This window comes from Pelodiscus sinensis, chromosome 11 (genome assembly GCF_049634645.1).
Source record: "Pelodiscus sinensis isolate JC-2024 chromosome 11, ASM4963464v1, whole genome shotgun sequence".
Lineage (NCBI taxonomy): Eukaryota > Metazoa > Chordata > Testudines > Trionychidae > Pelodiscus > Pelodiscus sinensis.
In genome coordinates, this window is record NC_134721.1 from 37,973,035 (window position 1) to 37,996,640 (window position 23,606).

The 23,606-nt window shown below is 47.4% G+C and overlaps 1 protein-coding gene across 17 annotated transcripts in view; it reads right to left on the reverse strand.

The window, feature by feature from the left end:
• The window catches only part of LOC102448489 (plasma membrane calcium-transporting ATPase 2), an 858,088-nt gene that overhangs the window by 36,341 nt on the left and 798,141 nt on the right, over nt 1–23,606 (reverse strand). For all 17 annotated transcript variants that reach the window (XR_012906525.1, XR_012906526.1, XM_075939331.1 and 14 more), the window contains 2 exons: nt 23,231–23,444; nt 2,568–2,779 (listed from right to left, as the gene is read on the reverse strand). Coding sequence is in view for 15 of the 17 variants with exons in the window: in XM_075939331.1 (XP_075795446.1) it covers nt 2,568–2,779; nt 23,231–23,444 (426 nt within the window). In the remaining 2 variants the exon portion in view is untranslated. The remainder of the gene's footprint in view (nt 1–2,567; nt 2,780–23,230; nt 23,445–23,606) is intronic.

Genomic DNA, 23,606 nt, shown 5'->3' on the forward strand with positions numbered 1-23,606 from the left:
GCATGATTTTCCTCAAATGCTTTTAACGGAAAAGTTTTCTGTTAAAAGCATTTTCAGAACAAAGCATCTAGATTGGCACGGACGCTTTTCTGCAAAAGCACTTTTTGCGGAAAAGTGTCGGTGGCCAATCTAGACGTGCTTTTCTGCAAAAAAGCCCTGATCGCCATTTTCGCGATCAGGGCTTTTTTGCGGAAAACAAATCTCAGCTGTCTACACTGGCCCTTTTGTGCAAAAGTTTTGCGCAAAAGGGACTTTTGCCAGAACAGGAGCAGCATAGTATTTCCTCAAAAAGCACTGATTTCTTACAGTAGGAAGTCAGTGCTTTTGCGGAAATTCAAGCAGCCAGTGTAGACAGCTGGCAAGTTTTTCCGGAAAAGCGGGTGATTTTCCAGAAAAACTGGCCAGTCTAGACACAGCCATACTGTTTCCATCCCTTTATCCTTTACTGTAACATAATCCTTGGTTTATTCTGAAAGAGGAAAAGAATGATGTGGAAGGCAACAGAGGGGGATTGTTTAGCTGAGCAGGGTGAAAAAGCTACGCCCTTTCTTTCTATTTTTCACAGCACCCACTGGTTTCCATAGTAGTTGTATGTGAATCCAGAGAGCAGAAGCTGGCTCTGGGCTGTGTATAGACTAAGGTTTATATTTATTTTTGAAGGGGTTTTGTTGGTGAGTGGAGAGGATTGAGAGGAGTGGACAGAATCTATCTCAAGAATTCAGGTCTATGAATTGCAGCTGGCTGCCATTCCTCTATCCTCTCAGTAACAGGCCAGGAATGGTAACACCTGGGTATGGAAAACATCTTCAAGCCCCTTCCATGGCAAGGACTTTAGATTTGGTTGTGAATTAAAACCAATTAGGCCAAGATTTATGAGTGTATTTAGTGTTGCTCCACTCAGTGTTGTAAGGCTTACATCACTGAGGAGCCGAAGTCTCATTTTCAATAACACAGGTGTTTAGAGCTAGACCCACAGTGGGATTTAGAACCACACTAGGCCCTTTCAGCCAAAATTTAGATCCTCAAAACTCCCACTGCTGCTTATAGTCCCTGGGTACGTCTACACTGGCATGATTTTCTGGAAATGCTTTTAACGGAAAAGTTTTCCATTAAAAGCATTTTCGGAAAAGTGTGTCTAGATTGGCAGGACGCTTTCCCGCAAAAGCACTTTTTGCGGAAAAGCGTCCGTGGCTAATCTAGACGCGCTTTTCCGCAAAAAAAGCCCCGATCGCCATTTTCGCGATCGGGGCTTTTTTGCGGAAAACAAATCTCTGCTGTCTACACTGGCCCTTTTGCGCAAAAGTTGTTCGGAAAAAGACTTTTGCCCGAACGGGAGAAGTATAGTATTTCTGCAAAAACACTGAAAATCTTACATGAGATCATCAGTGTTTTTGTGGAAATTCAAGCTGCTTTTCCGGAAAAAGTGGCCAGTCTAGACACAGCCCCTATGCATCTCAGTGTTTTCTGGAGAAATCCCCATGTTTGCTGATGGGCAAGCCTAGTCCTGATGCACAACTCCTTGTGTATGCCTATGTCCCAGTAGGAGTCACAACCTAGACTATATCCCACATAGCTCACCTGCTAAGCCTAATCTGGAAGGCATGCTCAGAGGCTTGCCCAAATACAACAATATCATGCTGCCACTCCCCTTTTGCTCAAGAGCAAAATATTCCAAATAGTTAGAGCAGTCATCCAAAATGTGAGAAACCTGGGTTCAAATCCCTTCTCTAACTGATGTGGAGCAAGGACTTGAAGCTGAGTCTCCCACATCCCAGGTGAGGGTCCTAAACTTCCTTAGGCTATAGAATCATATTATACACTCTGGACCATTAAATTGAAAATGCTTCAACAGGAGAGATTGAGAGAGATCTAAAATATTTCACAACCCAGGGGTTAGGGTGATCTCTGGAGATATGGGAGAGTAGGTGCCTAAATATCTTTAAATAGCTGGGCCTTCATGACATTGTGGAATTGTGGCATTCCCCACAGAGGGCTTACCAGGTGATGATTGGTTGATGTGGGACTAAAAGAATCACATTAGGGATGGAGAAGTTTTTCTGCAGACACAGCCAAAACTGTTTCATGCTGGGCTATTAGTAAAGAATACTCAAAGGATTTCTGATGGACCTCTGGATCCCGGCTGACATGAAGGTAGTGAGTGCCTCTTATTTAGAGACCAACTTGTTCATCCTCACTACAGACTCTGGTATTAAATGATAAAGTTATTAATAATCTTCATGGAAAATAATGAGACTTCTTGTTTCAACAACTCAGTTACTTATTGTGATTAACCATACTTCTTATAAATCTTAACCATAAGTGCTCTTGTGAAAAAGTTTAGCTTGCTTTTACTATGTTTGTTAATATTAAATATTCCAAATTATCATTACTGATCAAAGCAGTATTTTGATTAAAACCAAAATAGGTCTAATACAGGATGAATAAACATTTGGATTGGATAGAGAACTCTGTTGATCAAAGCATTTGATTTTTCCAAAGAACACAGAGAGAAAAAAGACTTTTTTGTACATTTCTGATGAGTAATTTCTATTTCTTGAATGAATTACCTGTACTGCAAATGTACCCAGTACAATAGTGCAAAATATAGGGTTTCTAAAAATGCCATCAAAAACATTCCTCTCGCCATGGATTTTGCGTGCGTTGATTTCATTGAAGAGCTGCATCATGACAAAGGTATTGAAGATAATGGTGTAGTGTTCAGAAGGAGGAGAGTGGAGTGGTGCGTTCCTACCACTGTCAATCTTAAACATTTTTTCACCTTATCGCAAAAAGAATAAAAAAGTTTGCTTCTGTTATCAAATATTCAGCCTTGATTTTATGTTGCATTCCCATTCCCTCTCATTGGCTACCTCCTTTGTACTGTTAAGCAGTATTGCTTCCACTATTACTAAAATACAGGCATAGTTCCCAACTCAGAGAGCAAAGAAACACAGAATTCCCACTGTGAAGTTTCATAATGTTGACTATAATCCAATGATTCAATATACAAGTTCAAATGATTTTTGATGTTTTTCCCTCCCACCTGGCAGGAACTACTCTAAAGAGTAATTTCTTTCATTTAATTTACTCAGAGTTGGAAACTTATTTACACTGCATTTGCCATTTCTAAAATAATTAGCAAAAACCTTCCTTCGACAGTCACTGCAGATTACCTCCTAGTATGCCATATTTTTGACAAGTAGTCAAGTACATTAACGCAATAGAACAACAGCTAACACAACTACTCCCCTATTTTAAAATGGCTTATTTTTGTCCATTTGTCTGTTAATCTATTTTAGAAGCATTTAATAGGAGATCATACTCTCTATTTAGATAAATGAGAATAATAAAGGAATGATTAAAATATCAATGTTGAAACAAGAAACAAAAATGCACAGTAGCTATGTCTATATTTTAGAAAGGTCCATCTGTCTGTCTGTCCATCTGTGTGTCTGTTCAAGAACTCCTCCTAAATGGGAAGAGCTAGGACCACCATATTTGGTATGCAGCTTCCTCTTCTTTTAATTTAGAGCAAGGTCAGGGTTTGCTTGTGCCAGGAATGGGACTATTTTCCAGAACATGGAAAGGAGAAAGAAGAGAGATGTGTACCTACAGTGGCCACTAGGGGCATAAGCCTCCAAGGTAGAGCTATGCTGCAGAGTGGGGGCACTGGGGCTCTGCAGAGTGCGGGCACTACACTGGGGGTAGCTGTACCACCAAAAGAGTGGCCAGCAGGGCTGAGGCTCACCATCTTGCTTGCCACTATACTGGGTAAGTGGGGCCTCCTGCCTGGGAGACAGCCTCTGCCTCTCCCCATCCTGGAAAGCGGTAGGGGGAAGAAGTTGGCCCTTGCCCCAGGAAGGACTGGGGGCAAGAAAAAGCTCTCTCTGGCTCCCTGCCCCAGAAGGGGCATGGAGCAGGGAGAAAGTCCCTGCCAGCCCCCTCATTCCTGGGCCAGGGGAAGGGCGAGAGGAAACACCCCCACCCCTGGAGACAAGCCTTCTGTCCTCAGCCCCTTTTAACCCCTCAACCTGACTCCTGCACCTTGGGGATGTGGAGGGTTCAGGGGCATGAGAGATGCAGGAGAAAAAGTACAGAATCAAGGCCCTGACCTGACTCCTGCACCCCCCACACCGCCAGCCCTCTGCGTTGAAGGACCTGGGCAATCCCAGGTAAATCTTCTAGTGAGCATAAATTGTAGCGGTTATATAACATGTGGAAATACATCTACACACAGGGGCCACTTTACTTTTTCACTATTTATAGTCATATCAGAAATCTTCATGCTCATACACCTATATATAAAAAGAGACTCTTGCACTAAGGGCAGAACATGAATCTGTATGAGTAAAGAATAGAGGCAACTAAATATAAAGGGGGACTTTTGCTCTGCAACAAACATTTACTAATTTAGACAACATTTTTCCAGGCTCTCTCTGGTGTTATGGTTGAATGAGAGGCTTTCATCTCACAACCACTTATAGGTCTGAAAGAACTGCAGTAAGGTCATACTCTACCAGCAAAGTAATCAGAAAACTGAACTTTTCTTTTAGATGTTTATGCAATTCAAATGAAAAATCAATGGGAACTGTGTACATGCATCCAAGGAAAGACTTTGGCCTATAGTTTTTGACAGTTATGATATCATAAATTCCATTTCACCGCATTACTTCATTCCTAAAACATGATCTGTCGCTATCATAGAACAGAAGTAGATAAGGTTGCAACTACGTTTCCACTGCCCACTCTTCTCCAAAGCCCATTAGAATCATGCCAGTTTTTCCAAAAATGTGTAGGTCAGGACTGGGACCAAGATACACTTTTTCTCTGCACTAGTTAAACAGAACACAACAATGGCTTCTAGATTTCTGACACACTAAAAATAAAGGCAGTCAGAGTCCAAACACACTTGTAACATATTTTTATTGCCAACTTATAGTATAAATGGGAAAGGAGGATGGGACAGATAATCATAAACCCAGGATTCCTTCCCCATCTCGGCATCAGCTGTATTTACAAATCTGTAAACACAGGGAGGATGGATAGCTCAGTGGTTTGAGCATTAGCCTTCTAAACTCAGGCTTGTGAGTTCAATCCTTGAGGGGGTTATTTAGGGATCTGGGGCAAATCTGTTAGGGATGGTACTTGGTCCTGCTGTGAGGGCAGGGGACTAGATTCAAGGTCCCTTCCTATTCTATAAGATGGTATATCTCTATATTCCACAGGTTGACGGTGTGCTGCATGGAGGAAAAGCCTCCTTTTGTTGATTTTAAAGCTGCTATCTATTAACTTCATTTTGTAACCTCTAGTTCTTATGTTATAGGAACTTTTCCTTATTCACTTTTTTCATACCAGTCATGATTTTATAGGCCTCTATCATATCCCCCTTAATCTCCTCTTTTCTAAGATGAAAAGGCCCCAGTGTTTTAATCTCTCTTCATTTAAGACCCATTCTAAACCCCTAATCATTTTTTATGCTCTTTTCTGAATCTTTTCCCATGCCAATATACCTTTTTTGAGATGAGGTGCAGTATTCCAGATGTGGGCGTACCGTGGTTTTATACAGAGGCAATAAGATATTCTCTGTCTTATTCTCTATCCCTTTTAAAATGACTCCTAACATTCTATTTGCTTTTTTGACTGCTGGTGCGTACTGAGTCGATTTTTTCAGAGAACTATCTACAATGATCTCTCTCTTGAGTAGTTATAGATATGTAAGCAGGGGCTGAACTACTGCTTTCAATCAGCCAGCTAAAAGGAGAGAGCAGCCCTGGGGGTGGATATGCTCACTCAAAGGCTGTGTCTACATTGCATGCTTCTTGCGCAAGAACAGCCGTTCTTGTGCAAAAACTTGCCGGCTGTCTATACTGAACGAGCATTCTTGCGCAAGTAAATTTACAGCATAGCATCGGAAAACAGGGCTTCTTCCAGAAGAGATATTCCTCTCCCCATGAGGAATAAGCCCTCTTGTGCAAGAGATCTTCCACAAGAGGACAGTGTAGACAGGCAACATGAATTTCTTGTGCAAGAAGCCCCTATGGTTAAAATGGCCATCAGAGCTTTCTTGCGGAAGAGAGCATCCACACTGCCATGGAAGCTCTTGTGCAAAAGCACATCTCTTGTGCAAAAGAAGATTTTTTGCACAAGAACTCTTCCGCAAAACAGTTCTTGTACAAAAAGCCTGCAGTGTAGATGTAGCCAAATTGTTTAGCCTTCCAAGATAAACAACTGTTGATACGTAAATACAGCTGATGCCTGGATGGGGAAGGAATCCTGGGTGTGGTTATGTAAATCCAATTCAGCCAGAGCTGATGGAGGATCGCTTCTAAGAATGGAATGTGGTGTATTGTAACTAATGTGGCTGCTGTGGGGTATGTAGGAACTGTAAAATATGACACCAGTGCTTGCAGGAGAGACACCATCATTGTAAGGGGTCTCAGATAAACAAACCTCCCCCTTCCAGAGCTGAGTGAACTGAGTTGGGGGGAAAGGGCTTAAGCCAGCCTGTGGCATGCTTGCCAGGTATGAGCTGTAAGACTGGTTCAACCTGTCTCTTCCCCTCTCCCTTCCCCCTGCCTCCCCCGTTCTAAGGATAAACCTAAAACAGACTCCATCAGGAGTCTTTTTGTTATTCCAGTGAAAGCTGGAATCTTTTTGCCAGCCTTAGTAGTAGCTAAAGAGTTGAAATCACTAAGACTATGTCTACACTGGCGGCTCCTTGCGCAAGAGCTCTTGTGCAAGAGAGCGTCCACACAGCCAGAAGTGCAGAGCAAGAACACTGAGTTCTTGAGCAAGAAAGCATCCACACTGGCGGAATGACCTTGTGCAAGAACGTGGCCCCGGAACCAGCTTGGCCATGGCAAGAGGTCACCAGTGGCGTCCGTGGGCGTGTGCCAGACCCCGCTGAGAAATGTGCTTGAAGGGACCCCCGGTCAGCCATTTCCCTGCTGCTATGAGCTTAGGCACCTCTTACAGGGACCAAGAGCCACAGCCACGCCACACGGAGCTTGCATGTGACAGCTAGGGCACCACAGACCCTGGCTAGTGGCCCTGGGCACCCTCACCCCCCCACTCCGCCATTCCAGTCATGGACCCGGAGGAGGACCCCAGCCACCAGTGTCCTCTCATGGCCATCATCGAGGCCATGGAGCAGCTGCACCAGGGAGCTCTGCTGCTCCAGCGGGAGCTGGAGACTGGGCAGCACCTGCAGGCCCTTGTGATCAATGCCCCAGCAGTGCTTGGGCACCCCCACTCCACCACCGACCGGCGCCTGTGGATGCACGACACCAGCGGGGACTGGTGGGAGCGCCTGGTGCTGGGACAATGGGGCGACCTGCACTGGGTGCAGAACTTCCAGATGCGCAGGGGGACCTTCCATGAACTCTGCACCTGGCTCATCCCTGTGCTCCGGAGGCAGGACACCCGCCTGCGCCCCGCCATCCCCGTGGACAAGAGGGTTGCGATCACCCTCTGGAAACTGGCCACCCTAGACAGCTACCGCTCCATGGAGAACGAGTTCAGGGAGGGCAGGTCCACTATCGGCACGGTCGTCCAGCAGGTAAGGTCCCCGGGGGCCCATGGGTCCACCCCAGGGGAGGGATGGGGCCAGGCTGGGAGAGTTGCAGGGGGGGGAGGGTCATGCCGTCCCTCCCACAAATAGCCCCACTGGCAGGGGGTGGGGAACCCCCGGGGAAGGGAGCCCTAGCATGCGTGGGGGAAGTGGGAATCGGAGGGAGGCAGGCATGCCCCAAGGCATGCTCCTGTACCCACCGTGTCTCATTCTGTGCATCCCCTGTGCTCCCCTGTGTCCCTCTGCAGGTCGTCCACGCCATCAATGATGTTCTGCTTTAGAGGGTCATCCGCCCCCATGACCTGGACTCCACCCTCTCTGGCTTCGCTGCCCCGGGGTTCCTGAACAATGGGGGAGCCATAGACGGGACCCATGTCCCCATCTGGGTGCCGAAGCACTGAGCGGCCCGGTTCATCAACCACAAGGTCTACTGCTCGGTGGTGCTCCAGGCCCGCGTGAACCACTGGGGCCGGTTCCAAGACATTTATGTGGGGTGGTCTGGCCGAGCCCATGACGCCCGCATATTCCGGCACTCAGGCCTATGCCACAGGCTGGAAGTGGGGACCTATTTCCCCCAGTGGGACCTCGCCGTCCAGGCCATCCGGATGCCAGGGTGCATCGTGGGGGACGCGGCCTACCCCCTGATGGCCTGGCTCCATGGAGTGCGCCTGAAGGGATGCTTTGGGTGCCTCCTAACCCACCTGGACAAGGGGGTGCAGCACATACCAGAGGTCATCGCAACATAATAAAGGGGAAGGGGCAGGCCTTCCTCCTGGGGTGGATGGCGGCGAGGGCCAGGCCTACCAGCAGCCGTGGACCACTGCCACCCAGCAGGACAACCACAACCACGACAGGGTGCAGATCTGGAAAGCCCTCCAGGGTGCTGCTCGACCAGGCCCCACAGTAGGCTGCACCTATGCCTCCGACCGTGGGGCTCCCCCCATACCGCCACTTCCCGCGCCCATCACCAAACCTTCCCCCCACTCTTCCCTCACCTCCCAATCAGTAGCACACACTCAGGTAAAATGTGATGGTCATTTATTTACAAGGGAAAGAGGGTGGGTTGTGGGGATGAGGGAGGAGGGCTCCGACCCGGGAGGGCCTCATGGGTAGGAGGGGTGGCCTCTCCCACCGCCACGGGTGAAGGGGTCCCTCATGCTGGGGCTGGCTGGGCTGCACCAAAAGGTGCTGAGGTCGGGGGGCCACTCACTGGAGGATCCCTTGCCAGCCTCCGAGGAGGCCCGGGACACGTCCTGTCTGCTGGGCCGGGCCGGTGGGGTCTGGCTAACGTCCAACTCCTCCTCCTCCTTGGTGGACTGGTTGCCCTTCTCTTCCTCCTCTGGTTCTGGCAGCCGGACCACCGGGGTGGCCACCATCGAGTCAACCCACACCTGCAGGGCCTCGGCCCCTGTGTCTCCCAGGATGATGTTCAGGCGGTGGTAGTGGGGGCAGGTGGTGGCTCCGGCCCCCCCGCACTCAGTGGCCACACGTACATGAGCTGCAGGTCTTTGACCTTGGCCCAGACCTGTTCAAGGGTCCAGGACAGGTGTCCTTTTGTAGCCAGTGCCTGAGCCATCCGGGCGAAGTTGTCCATGTTTCGTGTCCTGGACTCGAGATCCCGGAGGGTGCCCTCCTGGCCCCAGAGGTCCAGGAGGGCCTCGACCTCGGTGATGCCCCAGCATGGGGCCTGCTGCTTGGTGCCCCTTTGGCCCTTCTAGGTACTCTGGGGTGGTTCCTGGGTGGGGCCTGCGGGACGGTGCGGTGGCTGGGTGGCTGTCATGACTCCTTCTCACTGCTACCCAGGCTGCATGTGCCACGTGGCTCTGCAGGATGCCTGTGCCTTTAAGGGGGGGGGCCGGCTAGGGAGAACCAGTGAGTTGTGATTGTGTGTACACAGTGTCAGAGAGCCACCTGTGTTTTTTCCCGGAGGCCAGTTCTTGCGCAAGAAGCCCCTGCCGTGCGTCCACACTGCCCTCTTGTGCAAGAGCTCTTGCGCAAGAGGGCTTACACTTGTTAGAAAAGAGTGTAGCTCTTGCGCAAGAAACCCTGTCTTCTGACTCCGTATTGTAAATCTTCTTGTGCAAGAGCGGGTGGGCAGTGTGGACACTCTGCAGGTTCTTGCACAAGAACGGCTGTAGACATAGCCTAAGAACTGAAGTCACTGGTTTGGCCTGGAGCCAGACCCATTGTGGCCAGCAGAGCGGCTGGAAGAAGCAACAGCAGGAGGCCAGTAGGGCAGCTGGCAAGGAGCAGCAGCAGGCAGCCAGCAGAGCAGCTGGTGAGAGTGACGGGCAGCTGGTAGGAGCAATGGCAGGCAGCCAGCAGTGTGACTAGCAGAATTGACTGGCAGCCAGCCAGTAGGAGCTGTGGCAGGCAGCCAGCAGGGCAGTTGGTGGGAGCAACCAGCGGGCGGCCATTAGAAAAAGCGGCAGGCAGCCAGCAGGGCAGCTGGTGGAGCAAGCAGACCACAGGAGCAGCACAAAGGTGGCATGGCCTCAGGCTCAATGAATGGAGTCATCAGGAAGATGTGTCTGGATCCGCACTGACTAGACAGAACTGTAAGTGGGGCGTTTGAAGTGGGGTACAGAGAAAGTTTGGGTAGGTGAATGGGACCCTCACATTGTTGGACTAGTGAATCTGAGAGGCAAAGGACATTGCTCAATCCATTTGAGCTGGGATGGTTCCTCATGGGTTGGTTATGAACTCTGGTTGGGGTATTTTCCCAAGCTAATGCCATGTGACTTCTCGCTCTCTTTCATTAAAAGTTTCTTTTCTATGCTCAGACTCTGTGCTTGCGAGTGGGGAAACATTGCCTTTCAGTGGCGCCGAGGGGTGTGTGAATTTCTCAGGCTACTGGGTGGGGGCTCGAGCCAGTTGTGTGTGAGATGGATGAAAGGAGTCTCCTAGATATTGAACCCGGCCCTGGCTGCTGCTTAGTACTAAGTGGGAAATAATTTTGTTTTGTATTTGAGGAAACTACTGTTTGTATCATGGTTAATCCATCAGGTTTGTTGGGCCTTGGCTCAGAAGCCTCTAGCTCAGGGGCAGCAGCCTCAGCCAATGACTGGGCAGAAGCCTTGGGGCAGACATTGGAAAAGTGTGTGCTATCCCATGCTATGGCCAGTTCCTATTGCAAGATAAGGTTATTTCCTGAGGAAGAGGAGTTTGAACCCTGACTAGAACACACCACTGCAATGCTATAGCAGTGGGCTGTACCAGAGAAAAAAGAAGATGTTTAGTATGCCTTAGATGTGATTTGCACCATGAAGCTCTCTAAGCCTGAGGTCAGTGTAAAGGACTGCCTAGGGGCCCTCGCTCACACCTTTGGGATCACAGAGGGCCCTGAAGACAGTTACTGTAACTTTCTTAATGCTAAGCAGCACTGGGAGGAGAATATCTCAGCCTATATACAGAGGATGGAGAGGCTGCTACAAAGAGCTATCATTAGGGGAGCAGTGACTGCTGAGCAGATGGACCAGACCACATTGGCTCAAACTGTAAGAGGAACTCAGTATTAGAGCCCGATTCTACTTCATCTCCGGCTAAGAGGGCGACAGGAACACTCCCCAAGTTACTCCCAGCTCATAAAGGAGATCAGAGAGGAGGAAGAAAGGCAAGCTGCCAATGAGTTTTGGGAAGTCCAGATTCCTGAGCCAGCCAGCACAGCACCCTGACAAACAGCCAGTGTGCTGATGGTGAACACCAGAGAAGACCTTGCCCATCAAGTTCAGGTCCTGACAGAACAGATGGCTGAGTTGCAAAGAGTCATTGACCAAGCAAGGATTTACAGGTATGAGGAGCCTCCGGCTGTGTGATGGAGAAGTCAGCACCTGGAGCCACCATCCCACCCAAGCGAAGGAGGAGAGGACCGTTCTTCTGCTACTGGTGTGGTCAAGATGGGCACAGTGCTGCCAATTGCTGAAATAAGGAAAATCCCAGCTTAGTTTATGGAAAGCTGAGAATCAGTTGTGAGAGGGTCTAGGGACAGGGGCCACCCAGGGCACTGGATTTGAAGGAGTCCCCAGAAAAGACTGCTCAGCTGGGATCCCCTCAGGATTGATAGGGCCTCAAGCAGAGGTCACAGTGAGGATTGAAGGGGCAGAGTACAAAGCGGTGCTTGACACCGGATTGCAAGGGTCTATTATATTTCAGTCATTCTGCCAACAGATGCTCAGGCTCTTGACTATCCAGCCATTGACTGGCCTTGGAGTGTGGGGCCTCAGCATGAATGAATACCCCTATGAAGCGTACGTCACAGTGCATCTGGAATTCTTAGTGGAGGTGGCAGGAGTAAGAGAAGAGGTGGACAAAGCTGTCTTGATATGCCCCAACCCTAAAAGGGTCTCTGATGTTTCTGTGCTTATAGGGACCAACTCCAGTCTCTTCAAGGTGCTCGCAGATTACTGCTGATGACAGGCTGGGGACCAATATCTGAACACTCGGATGATCCATACACTTTGTGCTGAAGCCTATAGAAAAATTGAAGATGCTAAAAAGGAAATGTCTGAGCTACCAATGGGGGCACTGACATACATGGTCATGATCCCCCTTAGTAGTGCCAGGAAAGACAGAGCAGGAAGTGCTTGTGATGAGTACCAGGCTGAAGGGCAATAAAGGAACGTTTGCCGTGGTAGAACAATCAATTGAAGGAGAAGTCCCTGAAGGGAAGGGAAGTTATAATCTTACCAGCAGCAGCCCAGGACAAGGTCACTGTACTGATTGCTAATGAAACAAGTCATGATATTGTTGTGAATCGAGGGCAAAAGATAGCAGACTTCTTCAAGCCCAAATCAATTGTGGGACCCCAGTGTGAAACTCAAGTTCCAACTATAGATCCAGCGAGGTTTGACTTTGGAGATTCACCGTTGTCCAAGGAGTGGAAGGATCACCCGAGGAAGAAGTTCTGTGAAAAATCCAAGGTATTCTCACTGCATGAATGGGATGTGCCAAAGGGGAGGAGCAAAACATCAGGCTACATGACTCCTGATCTTTCAGAGAGAAAGCTAGAAAAATTGCACTCTCAGAGCTAGAAAAATTGCACTCTCAGAAAAATTGCACTCTCAGAAAATTGCGACATCATCTTCAGGAACTGGCTGCAAATGGCATCATTACTGAGGCCCGTAGTCTCTATGCCTCACTCATTGTGGTGCTCCGCAAAAAGAATGGGAAAATTCAGATGTATATTGACTATCGCACCCTGAACAGCCGTACGGTTGTTGACCAGTACATGATGCCTCAAGTAGAAGATGCCTTAGATTGTTTACTGGGAAGCCAGTAGTTCTCAGTATTGGATCTTTGAAGTGGATATTACCAGATCCCCCAGGGAGCAGAGGATAAGGAAAAGACAACCTTCATCTGCCCATCGGAATTTTATCAGTTTGAACACATGCCTCAAGGGATCTCTGGGACACCTGCCACATTCCAGTGCCTCATGGAGAAAGTTGTGGAAGATATGAACTTACTTCAGGTCTTGGGCTGTTTGGATGATCTGATTGTATTCGGAAGGACCTTGGAGGAGCATGAAGACAGACTTCTTAAAGTACTTAACAGGTTGGAGGCCTATGGACTGAAACTTTCCATTGATAAGTGTCAATTCTGCAGAACTTCAGTGAAGTATGTTGGTCACATTGTGTCCCAAGAAGGTGTAAGTACTGATCTGGATAAAAAAGAAGCACTCACTACCTGGCCATGCCCCAGAAACTACAGAGAATTTAGGGCCTATCTTGGATTTAGTGATTACTATCAGCGATTTGTGAAGAATTATGCTACCATTGTAAAGACTCTGAATGATCTTACCAGCGGATACTCATCCAGCAAGAAAAAGTCTAAGACCAAAAATAAGGGGAGGTCTCTAAGACCTCCCAATCCAAGACACTATGGACCCTTAGAGCCCTTTGGACCACGATGGGATAAGGGATGTGAAAGGGCTTTCTGAGAGATCATTAGCTGTCTAATTCATGCTCCAGTCTTAGGTTTTGCTGACCCAAGCAAGCCATTTCTCCTATGGGCTTGGGAGAGGTCTTGTACCAAGAAGTGGAAGGCAAATGTAAACTGGTGGCCTTTGCCAGCCAAGGGTTGTCTGACAGTGAAACTTGTTACCCCATCCACAAATTGGAGTTCCTGGCCTTGAAATGGGCCGTCACTGAGAAATTTCGGGATTATTTGTATGGTGCTAAGTTTCAAGTATGAACAGACAACAATCCACTGACTTATGTGTTGACAAGTGCTAAGCTGGATGCTACTGGACAAAGATGGGTGGCCGCCTTCGCCAGCTATGAGTTCAGCATACAGTACTGATCAGGGAGAAGCAATGTAGATGCAGATGCATTGTCTCGGCACCCACAGCCATCAGCAATTGGTGAGATTCCTGTAGATGGAGTGAGAGCTATTTGCAATGGAAGTTATCAGAAGTCCAAGGCACATGAGAGTCCACATGGGTGTGTTGCAGAAACTCTGGGCCTACCCCCTGAAAGTGTGCCATCTGTCTCGGTGAACTACATTGTGTTGGACCAATCGCTATTGCCCAGGCTCAGTGCTTCTGACTGGCAGAGAGCACAGATGCAAGATGCTGACATTTGCGACACACTTCTTGCAAAAAGAGAAGGGCAAAGCCCTAGTGCAGTTGCCCGTTCCATTCCTGAGGGTAAGCTACTGTTGCAGGAGTGGTGCAAACTGGAACTGATACGGGAGGGGTGCTGCACCGGATCACCGTAGATCCTTTGCAAAATTGATGAACACAACTAGTGCTACCAAAAGAGTACAGAGCCCTGGCCAAGAAAGCCCTGCATGATGATTTTGGGCATTTGGGAATGGAGAAAACCTTTGAACTCATCCGTAGTAGGTTCTACTGGCCCCAGATGGCTGAAGACATACGGAAAAAATGTGAGACCTGAGCCCGATGTGTTCAGAGGAAAACTTTGCCTACTAGAGCCACCTATCTGGAGAATTTCACCACTAGCAGGCCTTTGGAGCTGGTGTGCATCGATTTCTTATCTTTAGAAGTGGACAGGAAAAATATGGGGAAGATTTTATAAAGACTGACCATTATACTTGATATGTGCAGGCATATCCCACATGTGACCAGTGGGCCACCACCGTGGCTTGAGTTTTGTGGAAAAGACACTTTTAGTATATGGTCTCCCAACTCGGATAAATTCTGACCAGGGGCGGGACTTTGAGAATCATCTCTTAAAGGAGGTGCTATCATTGTCCGGAGTTAAGAAGTCCAGAACAACACCTTACCACCCACAAGGTGACCTTCAGCCCAAGCGATTCAATCAGACTCTATTAAATATGCTGGGGACTTTATGCCCAGACCAGAAGGCATTCTGGAGCCAGCATGTTGCATTTTTGGTGCATGCCTACAATGCTACAAGGAATGATGCTATTGGGGTCATTCCATCTTTCATGATGTTTGGATGGGAGCCAATACTACCTATAGACATATGCTTTAGAGTCTCAGGGGATGGCGAGAGCTATGAGACACACTTGCAGTATGTCTCCCAACTAAGAGAAAAGCTGCAGAATGCTTATAGCTTGGTTACAGCGGCTGCCTGGAAAAATGCAGACCATAATAAACATTAATATGATGTGTGAGTGTGCCCGCAGGAGCTCCAACCCGGGGATAGAGTTCTGCTACGAAATTTGGGTGTTGCTGGCAAGCACAAGATTGCTGACAGATGGAAGGCAATGCCTTACCTGGTGGTGGAAAACTTAGAGATCTACCAGTCTACAAGATTAAACCAGAAACTGGGTCAGGGCCTGAGGGAGAATTGGTAGGTGCTCCTTACGAAATGGACCATATATGGGACCTCGGTGAAAAGGGGGCGTCTGATCAAGTCAACCACCCAACACGTGTGGTGGGCCCTGTGAAGCTAATCTGCCTTTATCCAGCACCTTTGAGAGTGAATCTGTAGAGGAAGATGATCCCAGGGAGTATACTAGGATGCAGACCAGAATCCGAACTCTATCAGTTAGACACGGGAGACACTTCTTTGACTCTGAATCCTATGGCTCACTTATTTAGGCCTGTGGTAAGGCAACCCGCTGTCCACAAACAGACCAACCTTGGATGATGAGCTTGTCCCATCTACATCTCCAGATCTTCTGGGAGATGAACGGGCTTGTGAAGACCCATCCATGTCAGTGAACAGAGGGAATGTTCAAAGGGAAGGTGTCCCTGGTGCCTTGGACATCCCAGCATCTCAGCAACAAATGCAAAGGCCTGTGTCTGTAGAGAGGGTGCCTACATATAAACCCTCATCAGCCCTACCCCCAGAAGAAGTCTCCACAGTGCCTGCTGTGCCTGCATTCAATAGACATGATAGGGTTATACAACCAGGCTGTGTCTAGACTGGCAAGTTTTTCTGCAAAATCATCTGCTTTTGCGGAAAAACTTGCCAGCTGTCTAAACTGGCTGCTTGAATTTCCACAAAAGCACTGACGATCTCATGTAAGATTGTCAGTGTTTTTGCGGAAATACTATGCTGCTCCCGATCAGGCAAAAGTCTTTTTCTGAAAAACTTATGCGCAAAAGGGCCAGTGTAGACAGCAGAGATTTGTTTTCCGCAAAAAAGCCCCAATCGTGAAAATGGCGATCGGGGCTTTTTTGCGGAAAAGTGCGTCTAGATTGGCACAGACGCTTTTCCATTAAAAGTGCTTTTGCGGAAAACGTCCTGCCAATCTAGATGCGCTCTTCCGAAAATGCTTTTAATGGAAAACTTTTCCGTTAAAAGCATTTCCAGAAAATCATGCCAGTGTAGACATAGCCCCCAGTGAACAGGCTAACTTACAATGCACCAGGAGTGGTTTGTGAGGATGTGATACATCTATCACACAGGCTTGTAGAGGCCATATGAGGATAACTCATGTTGCTGGTATAATCAGGAACGTATTTTGCCGGGATGGCAAATTTTTAGCTGGGGTAGGATGAAAGCAGGGGCTGAACTACTGCTTGCAATCAGCCATCTAAAAGGAGAGAGCAGCCCTGGGGGTGGGTATGCTCACTCAAATTGTTTAGCCCTGCAAGATAAACAACTGTTGATATGTATCTACAGCTCATGCCGGGATGGGGAAGGAATCCTGGGTGTGGTTATGTAAATCCAATTCAGCCAGTCCTGATAGAGGATCAGTTGTTAGAATGGAATGTGGTGTATTGTAACTAATTTGGCTGTTGTGGGGTCACACACCATGCTACCCCTAAATGTAGGAACTGTAAAATATGACACCAGAGCTTGCAAGAGAGAAACCATCATTGTAAGGGGTCTCAGATAAACAAGCCTCCCCCTTCCAGAGCTGAGTGAACTGAGTTGAGAAAAAAGGGCTTGAGCCAGTCAGCGTCATGCCTGCCAGGTGTGAACTGTAAGACTGGTTCAACCTGTCTCTTTCCCCGCCCTGTTCTAAGGATAGACCTAAAGCAAACTCCATGAGGAGTCTTTTTGTTATTCCAGTGAAAGCTGGAATCTTTTTGCCAGCCTAGGTGGTGGCTAAAGAGTTGAAATCACTAAGGGTATGTCTACACTACAGCACTAATTCGAACTAACACATCCAGACTAAAAAACTAGTTTGAATTAGCGTTTTGCTAATTCGAACTAGCATGTCCACATTAAGTGGACCTTGAACCGGGGTTAAGGATGGCCGGAAGCAGAGCCGGCAGGGCATCAGATGAGGACTTAGAGCGTGGAGCTGCTGCCTCAGGCTAGCCGAGGGCTGTGCTTAAAGGGACCTGACCCCCACCACGGACAGAAAGTTCTCAGGGGTGCCCCGCTTGCAAAGCAGTCCTGGTTTGGAGTGCCCTGAGTGCCCACACTAGGCACATCACAGCACTCGGCCATCTGACCGGCTGCACTTGCCGCAGGCTGCCATCTGGGGAGAGGGAGCAATTGGGGGGCTGCAGGAGAGCTTCCACCCCCAGAAGCCCACAGAGCCAGCCCAGTCCTCCCCATCGGGGGCTCGTACCCCATTCCTCCCTCACCTCCTTCCACTTACCCTTCCCTAGCCCCCCTTCCTGATGTACAAAATAAAGAAAACGTGTGGTCAAAAATAGAATCTCTCTTTATTGAACAAAACTGGGGGAGACTGGGAAAAGGAGCAAAATGCAGGACTATGTAGCTTCAGCTATCCCAGACTAACACGGCTACATTTCTATTACTATTCTGGGAAAAGGAGGTGGGAGAGGGGAAGAGAGAGGGTGAAAGAGGGGAGGGCAACTAAAACGATCAGAGGTTTGGAACAGGTCCCATATGAAGAGAGGCTAAAGAGATTGGGACTGTTCAGCTTAGAAAAGAGGAGACTGAGGGGGGATAGGATAGAGGTCTCTAAAAGCATGAGTGGGGTGGAGAGGGTGCATCAAGAAAAGTTCTTCATTAGTTCCCATAATAGAAGGACTAGAGGACACCAAAGGAAAGGAATGGGTAGCAGGCTTCAAACTAGTAACAGAAAGTTGTTCTTCACAAAGCAAAGAGTCAACCTGTGGAACTCCTTGTTGCAGGAGGCTGTGAAGGCTACAACTAGAACAGAGTGTAAAGAGAAGTTAGATAAAGTCATGGAGATTGGGTCCATGGAGTGGTATTAGCCAGGGGGTAGGAGTGGTGTCCCTGCCCAAAGTTTGTGGAAGGCTGGAGAGGGATGGCATGAGACAAATGGCTTGGTCACTGTCTTCGGTTCTTCCTCTCCAGGGTCCCTAGGGCTATGTCTAGACTGCAAGTCTCTTTCGAAAGAGAGTGTCTAGACTGCAGCGGAACTTTCGAAAAAGCAAGCCGCTTTTTCGAAAGAAAGCACCCAGTGAGTCTGGATGCTCTCTTTCTAAAAAGCCTGTTTGCTTTCAAGAACGCCTTTTTTCGAAAGAGCACTTTCGAAAGAAGGCGTTCTTCCTCGTGGAATGAGGTTTACCGCCGTCGAAAGAAAAGCCGTGTTCTTTCGATTTAATTTCGAAAGAACGCGGCTGCAGTCTAGACGCCGGTGAAGTTTTTTCGAAAAAAGGCTACTTTTTTCGAAAAAACCCTGAGTCTAGACACAGCCTAGGGTTGGCCGCTGTTGGCAGACAGGCTACTGGGCTAGATGGACCTTTGGTCTGACCCGGTACGGCCATTGTAAGCTCAGGGCTCAGGGTCGGGGGTCTCAGTGGACTACCTTGATTTTCATGCACACCTGCTCCTGGGTGGCCAGGCTGGCAGCTCTCCTGCCCAAGCCGGCCACTTTCCTGTGCCTAGTGCAGAGGTTGTGGACGAGGTCGAAGATGTCTGCACTAGACTAGGCGGGTGCCCGCCTCTTGCGGTCCTGGGCAAGCTCCCGGGAGCCGCCAGCCTGGTCCCGGGAAGAGGGGGAGGGCTGGGGGGCATCGGGTGGCTGGCTCGAGCCGTGCCAGGTGCAGGGTCTGCTAGCTGGGTGCTGGCAGGCTTGCACCTGGCACGGGCACCGTAGCCAGCCCATGCCCCTTTAAGGGCTCCGGGGCCAGGAGGGGGGCAATAGAGTTTCCCTGGTGTTGGCCAGAGTGGCCACCAGGGAAAGCTGGGGAGGGCTAGTCTCCCACTAGTTCGAATTAAGGGGCTACACACCCCTTAATTCGAACTAGTAAGTTCGAACTAGGCTTAGTCCTCGTACAATGAGGTTTACCTAGTTCGAACTAAGCGCTTCGTCCGTTAGTTCGAATTAACTTTGTAGTGTAGACATACCCTAAGAGCCTAAGTCACTGGTTTGGCCTGGACCAGACCCATTGCGGCCAGCAGAGCAGCTGGTTGTAGCGTCCAGCAGGCGGCCAATTGGAGAAGCAGCAGGAAGCCAGCAGAGCAGCTGGTGAGGAGCAGCAGCAGGCAGCCAGCAGGGCGGCTGGTGAGAGTGACCGGCGGCTGGCCATTAGAAGAAGCGGCAGGTGGCCAGCAGGGCAGCTGGTGGAGCAAGTGGACCATAGGAGCAGCACAAAGGTGGCATGGCCTCAGGCTCAGTAAGTGGAGTCATCTGGGTGATGTGTCTGGGTCCTCACTGACTGGACAGAGCTGTAAATGGGGCATTTGAAGTGGGGTACAGAGAAAGTTTGGGTAGATGGATGGGACCCTCACATTGTTGGGCTAGTGAACCTGAGAGGCAAAGGACATTGCTCAATCCATTTGAGCTGGGATGGTTCCTCATGGGTTGGTTATGAACTCTGGTTGGGGTATTTTCCCAAGCTAATGCCATGTGACTTCTCTCTCTCTTTCATTAAAAGTTTATTTTCTATGCTCAGTCTCTGTGCTTGTGAGTGAGGAAATATTGCCTCTCAGAGGTGCCCAGGGGTGTGTGAATTTCTCAGGCTACTGGGTGGGAGCTTGAGCCAGTTGTGTGTGAGATGGATGAAATGGGACCACTAGATATTGAACCCGCCCCCAGCTGCTGCCGGAGCTACCTGGCAGAAGCGTTACAGATAAATTAGTCCCCATCATTTTCTGTGTATAATAGGGATTGTTTTTCCCAATGTGCATTACTTCGCATTTATCAACATTAAAATTCATTTGCCATTTTATTACCTCAGTACTTAGTTTGGTGAGCTCTTTTTGAAGCTCTTCGCAGTCTGCTTTGGTTTTAACTATCTTGAAAAGTTTAGTATGATGTGCACATTTTGCCACCTCTCTGTGTACAACTTTGTCCAGATAATTTATAAATAGGTTGAATAGGATTGGTCCCAGTACGGATCTTTGGGGGACACCACTAATTATCTTTCTCCATTCTGAAAACCTGCCATTTATTCCAACCCTTTGTTTCCTGCCTTTTGATCAGTTATCAATCTATAAGAGGAGTTTCTCTCTTATTCCATGACAACTTACTTTACTTAGGAGAGTTTGGTGAGGGACCTTGTCAAAGGCTTTCTGGAAATCTAACTACACTATATCCACTGGATCCCTCTTGTCCACATATTTGTTGATCACTTCAAAGAGCTCTAGTAAATTAGTAAGGCATGATTTCACTTTACAGAAACCATGTTGACTTTTCCCCAACTAATTGGCTACGTCTACATTGGCCCCTTTTCCGGAAGGGGCATGTTAATTTCAGAGATCGTAATAGGGAAATCCGCGGGGGATTTAAATATCCCCCGCGGCATTTAAATAAAAATGTCCGCCGCTTTTTTCCGGCTTTTAGAAAAGCCGGAAAAGAGCGTCTACACTGGCCCCGATCCTCCGGAAAAAGCGCCCTTTTCCAGAGGATCTTATTCCTACTTTGAATAAAGCGCTTTTTCCGGAGGATCGGGGCCAGTGTAGACGCTCTTTTCCGGCTTTTCTAAAAGCCGGAAAAAAGCGGCGGACATTTTTATTTAAATGCCGCGGGGGATATTTAAATCCCCTGCGGATTTCCCTATTACGATCTCTGAAATTAACATGCCCCTTCCAGAAAAGGGGCCAATGTAGACGAGCCCATTATGTTTCTCTATACTATAGTTTCAACAAATTTGCCCGATACTCATGTAACACTTATTAGTCTGTAATTGCTAGGACCACCTATAGAGCCCTTTTAAAATATTGGTGTCAGATTACCTATCTTCTAGTCATTAGTATAGAAGCAGATTTAAAGGATAGGTTACAAACCACAGTTAATAGTTCTGCAATTTCACACTTGAATTATTTCAGAACTCTTGGGTGAATGCTTTCTGGTGCTGGTGAATTGTTACTGTTTAATTTATCAGTTTGTTCTGAAACCTCCTCTAATGACATATCAATCTGATACAATTTCTCAGATTTGTCACCTAAAAAGAATTGCTCAGGTTTGGGAATCTCCCTAACATCCTCAGCCATGAAGACCAAAGCAAAGAATTCATTCAGGGTACGTCTATACTAGTCCCCTAGTTCGAACTAGGGAGGCTAATGAGGGCGACCGCAATTGCAAATGAAGCGCAGGATTTAAATATCCCGCGCTTCATTAGCATGTTCCCGGGCGGTCGCCATTTTGGAAACTGACTAGCCCGGAATAACTGCCCGCATCTACACGTGGCAGAGACGCGCGATTCCGAGATAAACCCCTTAGTTCGAATTAACAGTTAAGCCTCATGGAATCGTGCTTCTCTGCCGTGTGTGGATGCAGGCAGTTATTCCAGGTTAGTCAGTTTCCAAAATGGCAACCACCCGGGAACATGCTAATGAAGCGCAGGATATTTAAATCCCGCGCTTCATTTGCAATTTCGGTCACCCTCATTAGCCTCCCTAGTTCGAACTGGGGACTAGTGTAGATGTACCCTAGTTTCTCTGTAATGACCTTATCAACTTTGAGTGCTCCTTTAGCATTTCAATTGTCCAGTGGCTCCATGGGTTGTTTAGCAGGCTTCCTGCTTCTGATGTACTTAAAAACATTTTGCTATTACTTTTTGAGTTTTTGGCTAGCTGTTCTTCAAACTCCTCTTTGGCTTTTCCTCTTAAATTTTTGCACTTAATTTGACAGAGCTTTCACTCCTTTGTATTTTTCTCACTAGGATTTAACTTTCAGTTTTTAAACAATGTCTTTTTTTTTAATCTCACACATTTTTCATTGGGTTGTTAAGCCCCAGTGGCACTTTTTTTTATTCTTTTACTGTGTTTTTTAATTTGGGATATACATTTAAGTTGGGCCTCTATTATGATGTCTGTGAAAAGTTTCCATGTAGCTTGCATGGATTTTACTTTGGTCACTGTATCTTTCAATTTGTTTTTACTAACCTCCTCATTTTTTGTGTAGTTCCCCTTTCTGAAATTAAATGTTGGGCTGCTGAAGGGTTTTATTACATTATGGTCACTATTTTCAAGTGGTCCAGTTATATTTACCAGATCCAAGAGATAAATATAATTTAGGAATATATAGTAAATATATACTTACTTAGGACTAAATCAAGAATTGCCTCTCCCCTTGTGGGTTCCAGAACCAGCTGCTCCAAGGTCATTTCAGGTATCAAGAAATTTTAGCTCTGTATTCTACCCTGAGGTGATGTGTACCCCTTCACTAGAGGAATAGTTGAACTCCTCAACTATTATTTTTATTTTGATAGCCTCTCTAATCTCCCTTAGCATTTATAGTCACTACCACCATCCTGGACAGGTAGTCGATAATATATCCCGACTGGTATATTCTTATTAGAGCATGGAATTATTATCCATAGAGATTCTATGGAACATTTTGGTTCATTTAAGATTTTTAATTAATTAGATTCTACATTTTCTTTCATGGTATAGTGCCACTCTCCCACTAGCATGACCTGTTCTGTCCTTCTGATACATTTTGTACATTTCAGATTAAACACAAACAAAACATTTAGTTTACTAGTGAAGAGGACAAGGCTTGAAATGTGAGCTTAGGAACAGAATGACCAGTTTGGTTAAGACCCAGATTGACCCAAACATTTGCCAATGCCTTGAACCTACTCTTTTTTAACATTCCAAAAAACTAGATTAAGCAAATCCTGCATTCTTAATTGGAAGATATGAAAGAATCCAGGAAGATCCCCTAAATCCCATTATCCTTCAGCTGAGACTATTCCATCTCCCTTTATTTCTCTTGGTCCCACTGCATGGCTTAACACTTAGGACATACCTAAACTAAAGCTTACTGCAAATGTTTGGTACTTCAGAATTTGCCGTACATTTGGGAGGCAAACAGCTAGAGACAGACCATTTGTGAATGAAGCAGCAGCAAGTTGTAACAGTGAACAAAAAAATATGTTTATCTTACCAACGAAGAGGAGAGTAAAAATGAGAGTGAGCTGGTAGACAGCATGGCCGAGAATGTTCTTCATCATGGTACGTGATATAAGAGGCTTGTTCCTGCCGTATGGTTTCCTTAGCAGCAGAGCCTCTGTAGGGGGTTCAGTGGCCAGTGCAAGAGAAGCAAAGGTGTCCATAATTAGATTGACCCACAGCATCTGCACAGCTTTCAGTGGAGAGTCCTTAGGAGACAAAATAGAATAGAATGTGACTATTTTGGTTTGCTAAAAGGATAACTGTCTCGGTCATTGCTTCCCTTCACACTCTATGTCTTAGTATGCTACTGCAAGTCAGTAACAGTAGAAAAGGCATGGAGGTAAGCAAAGATGAACAATCAGACTTAT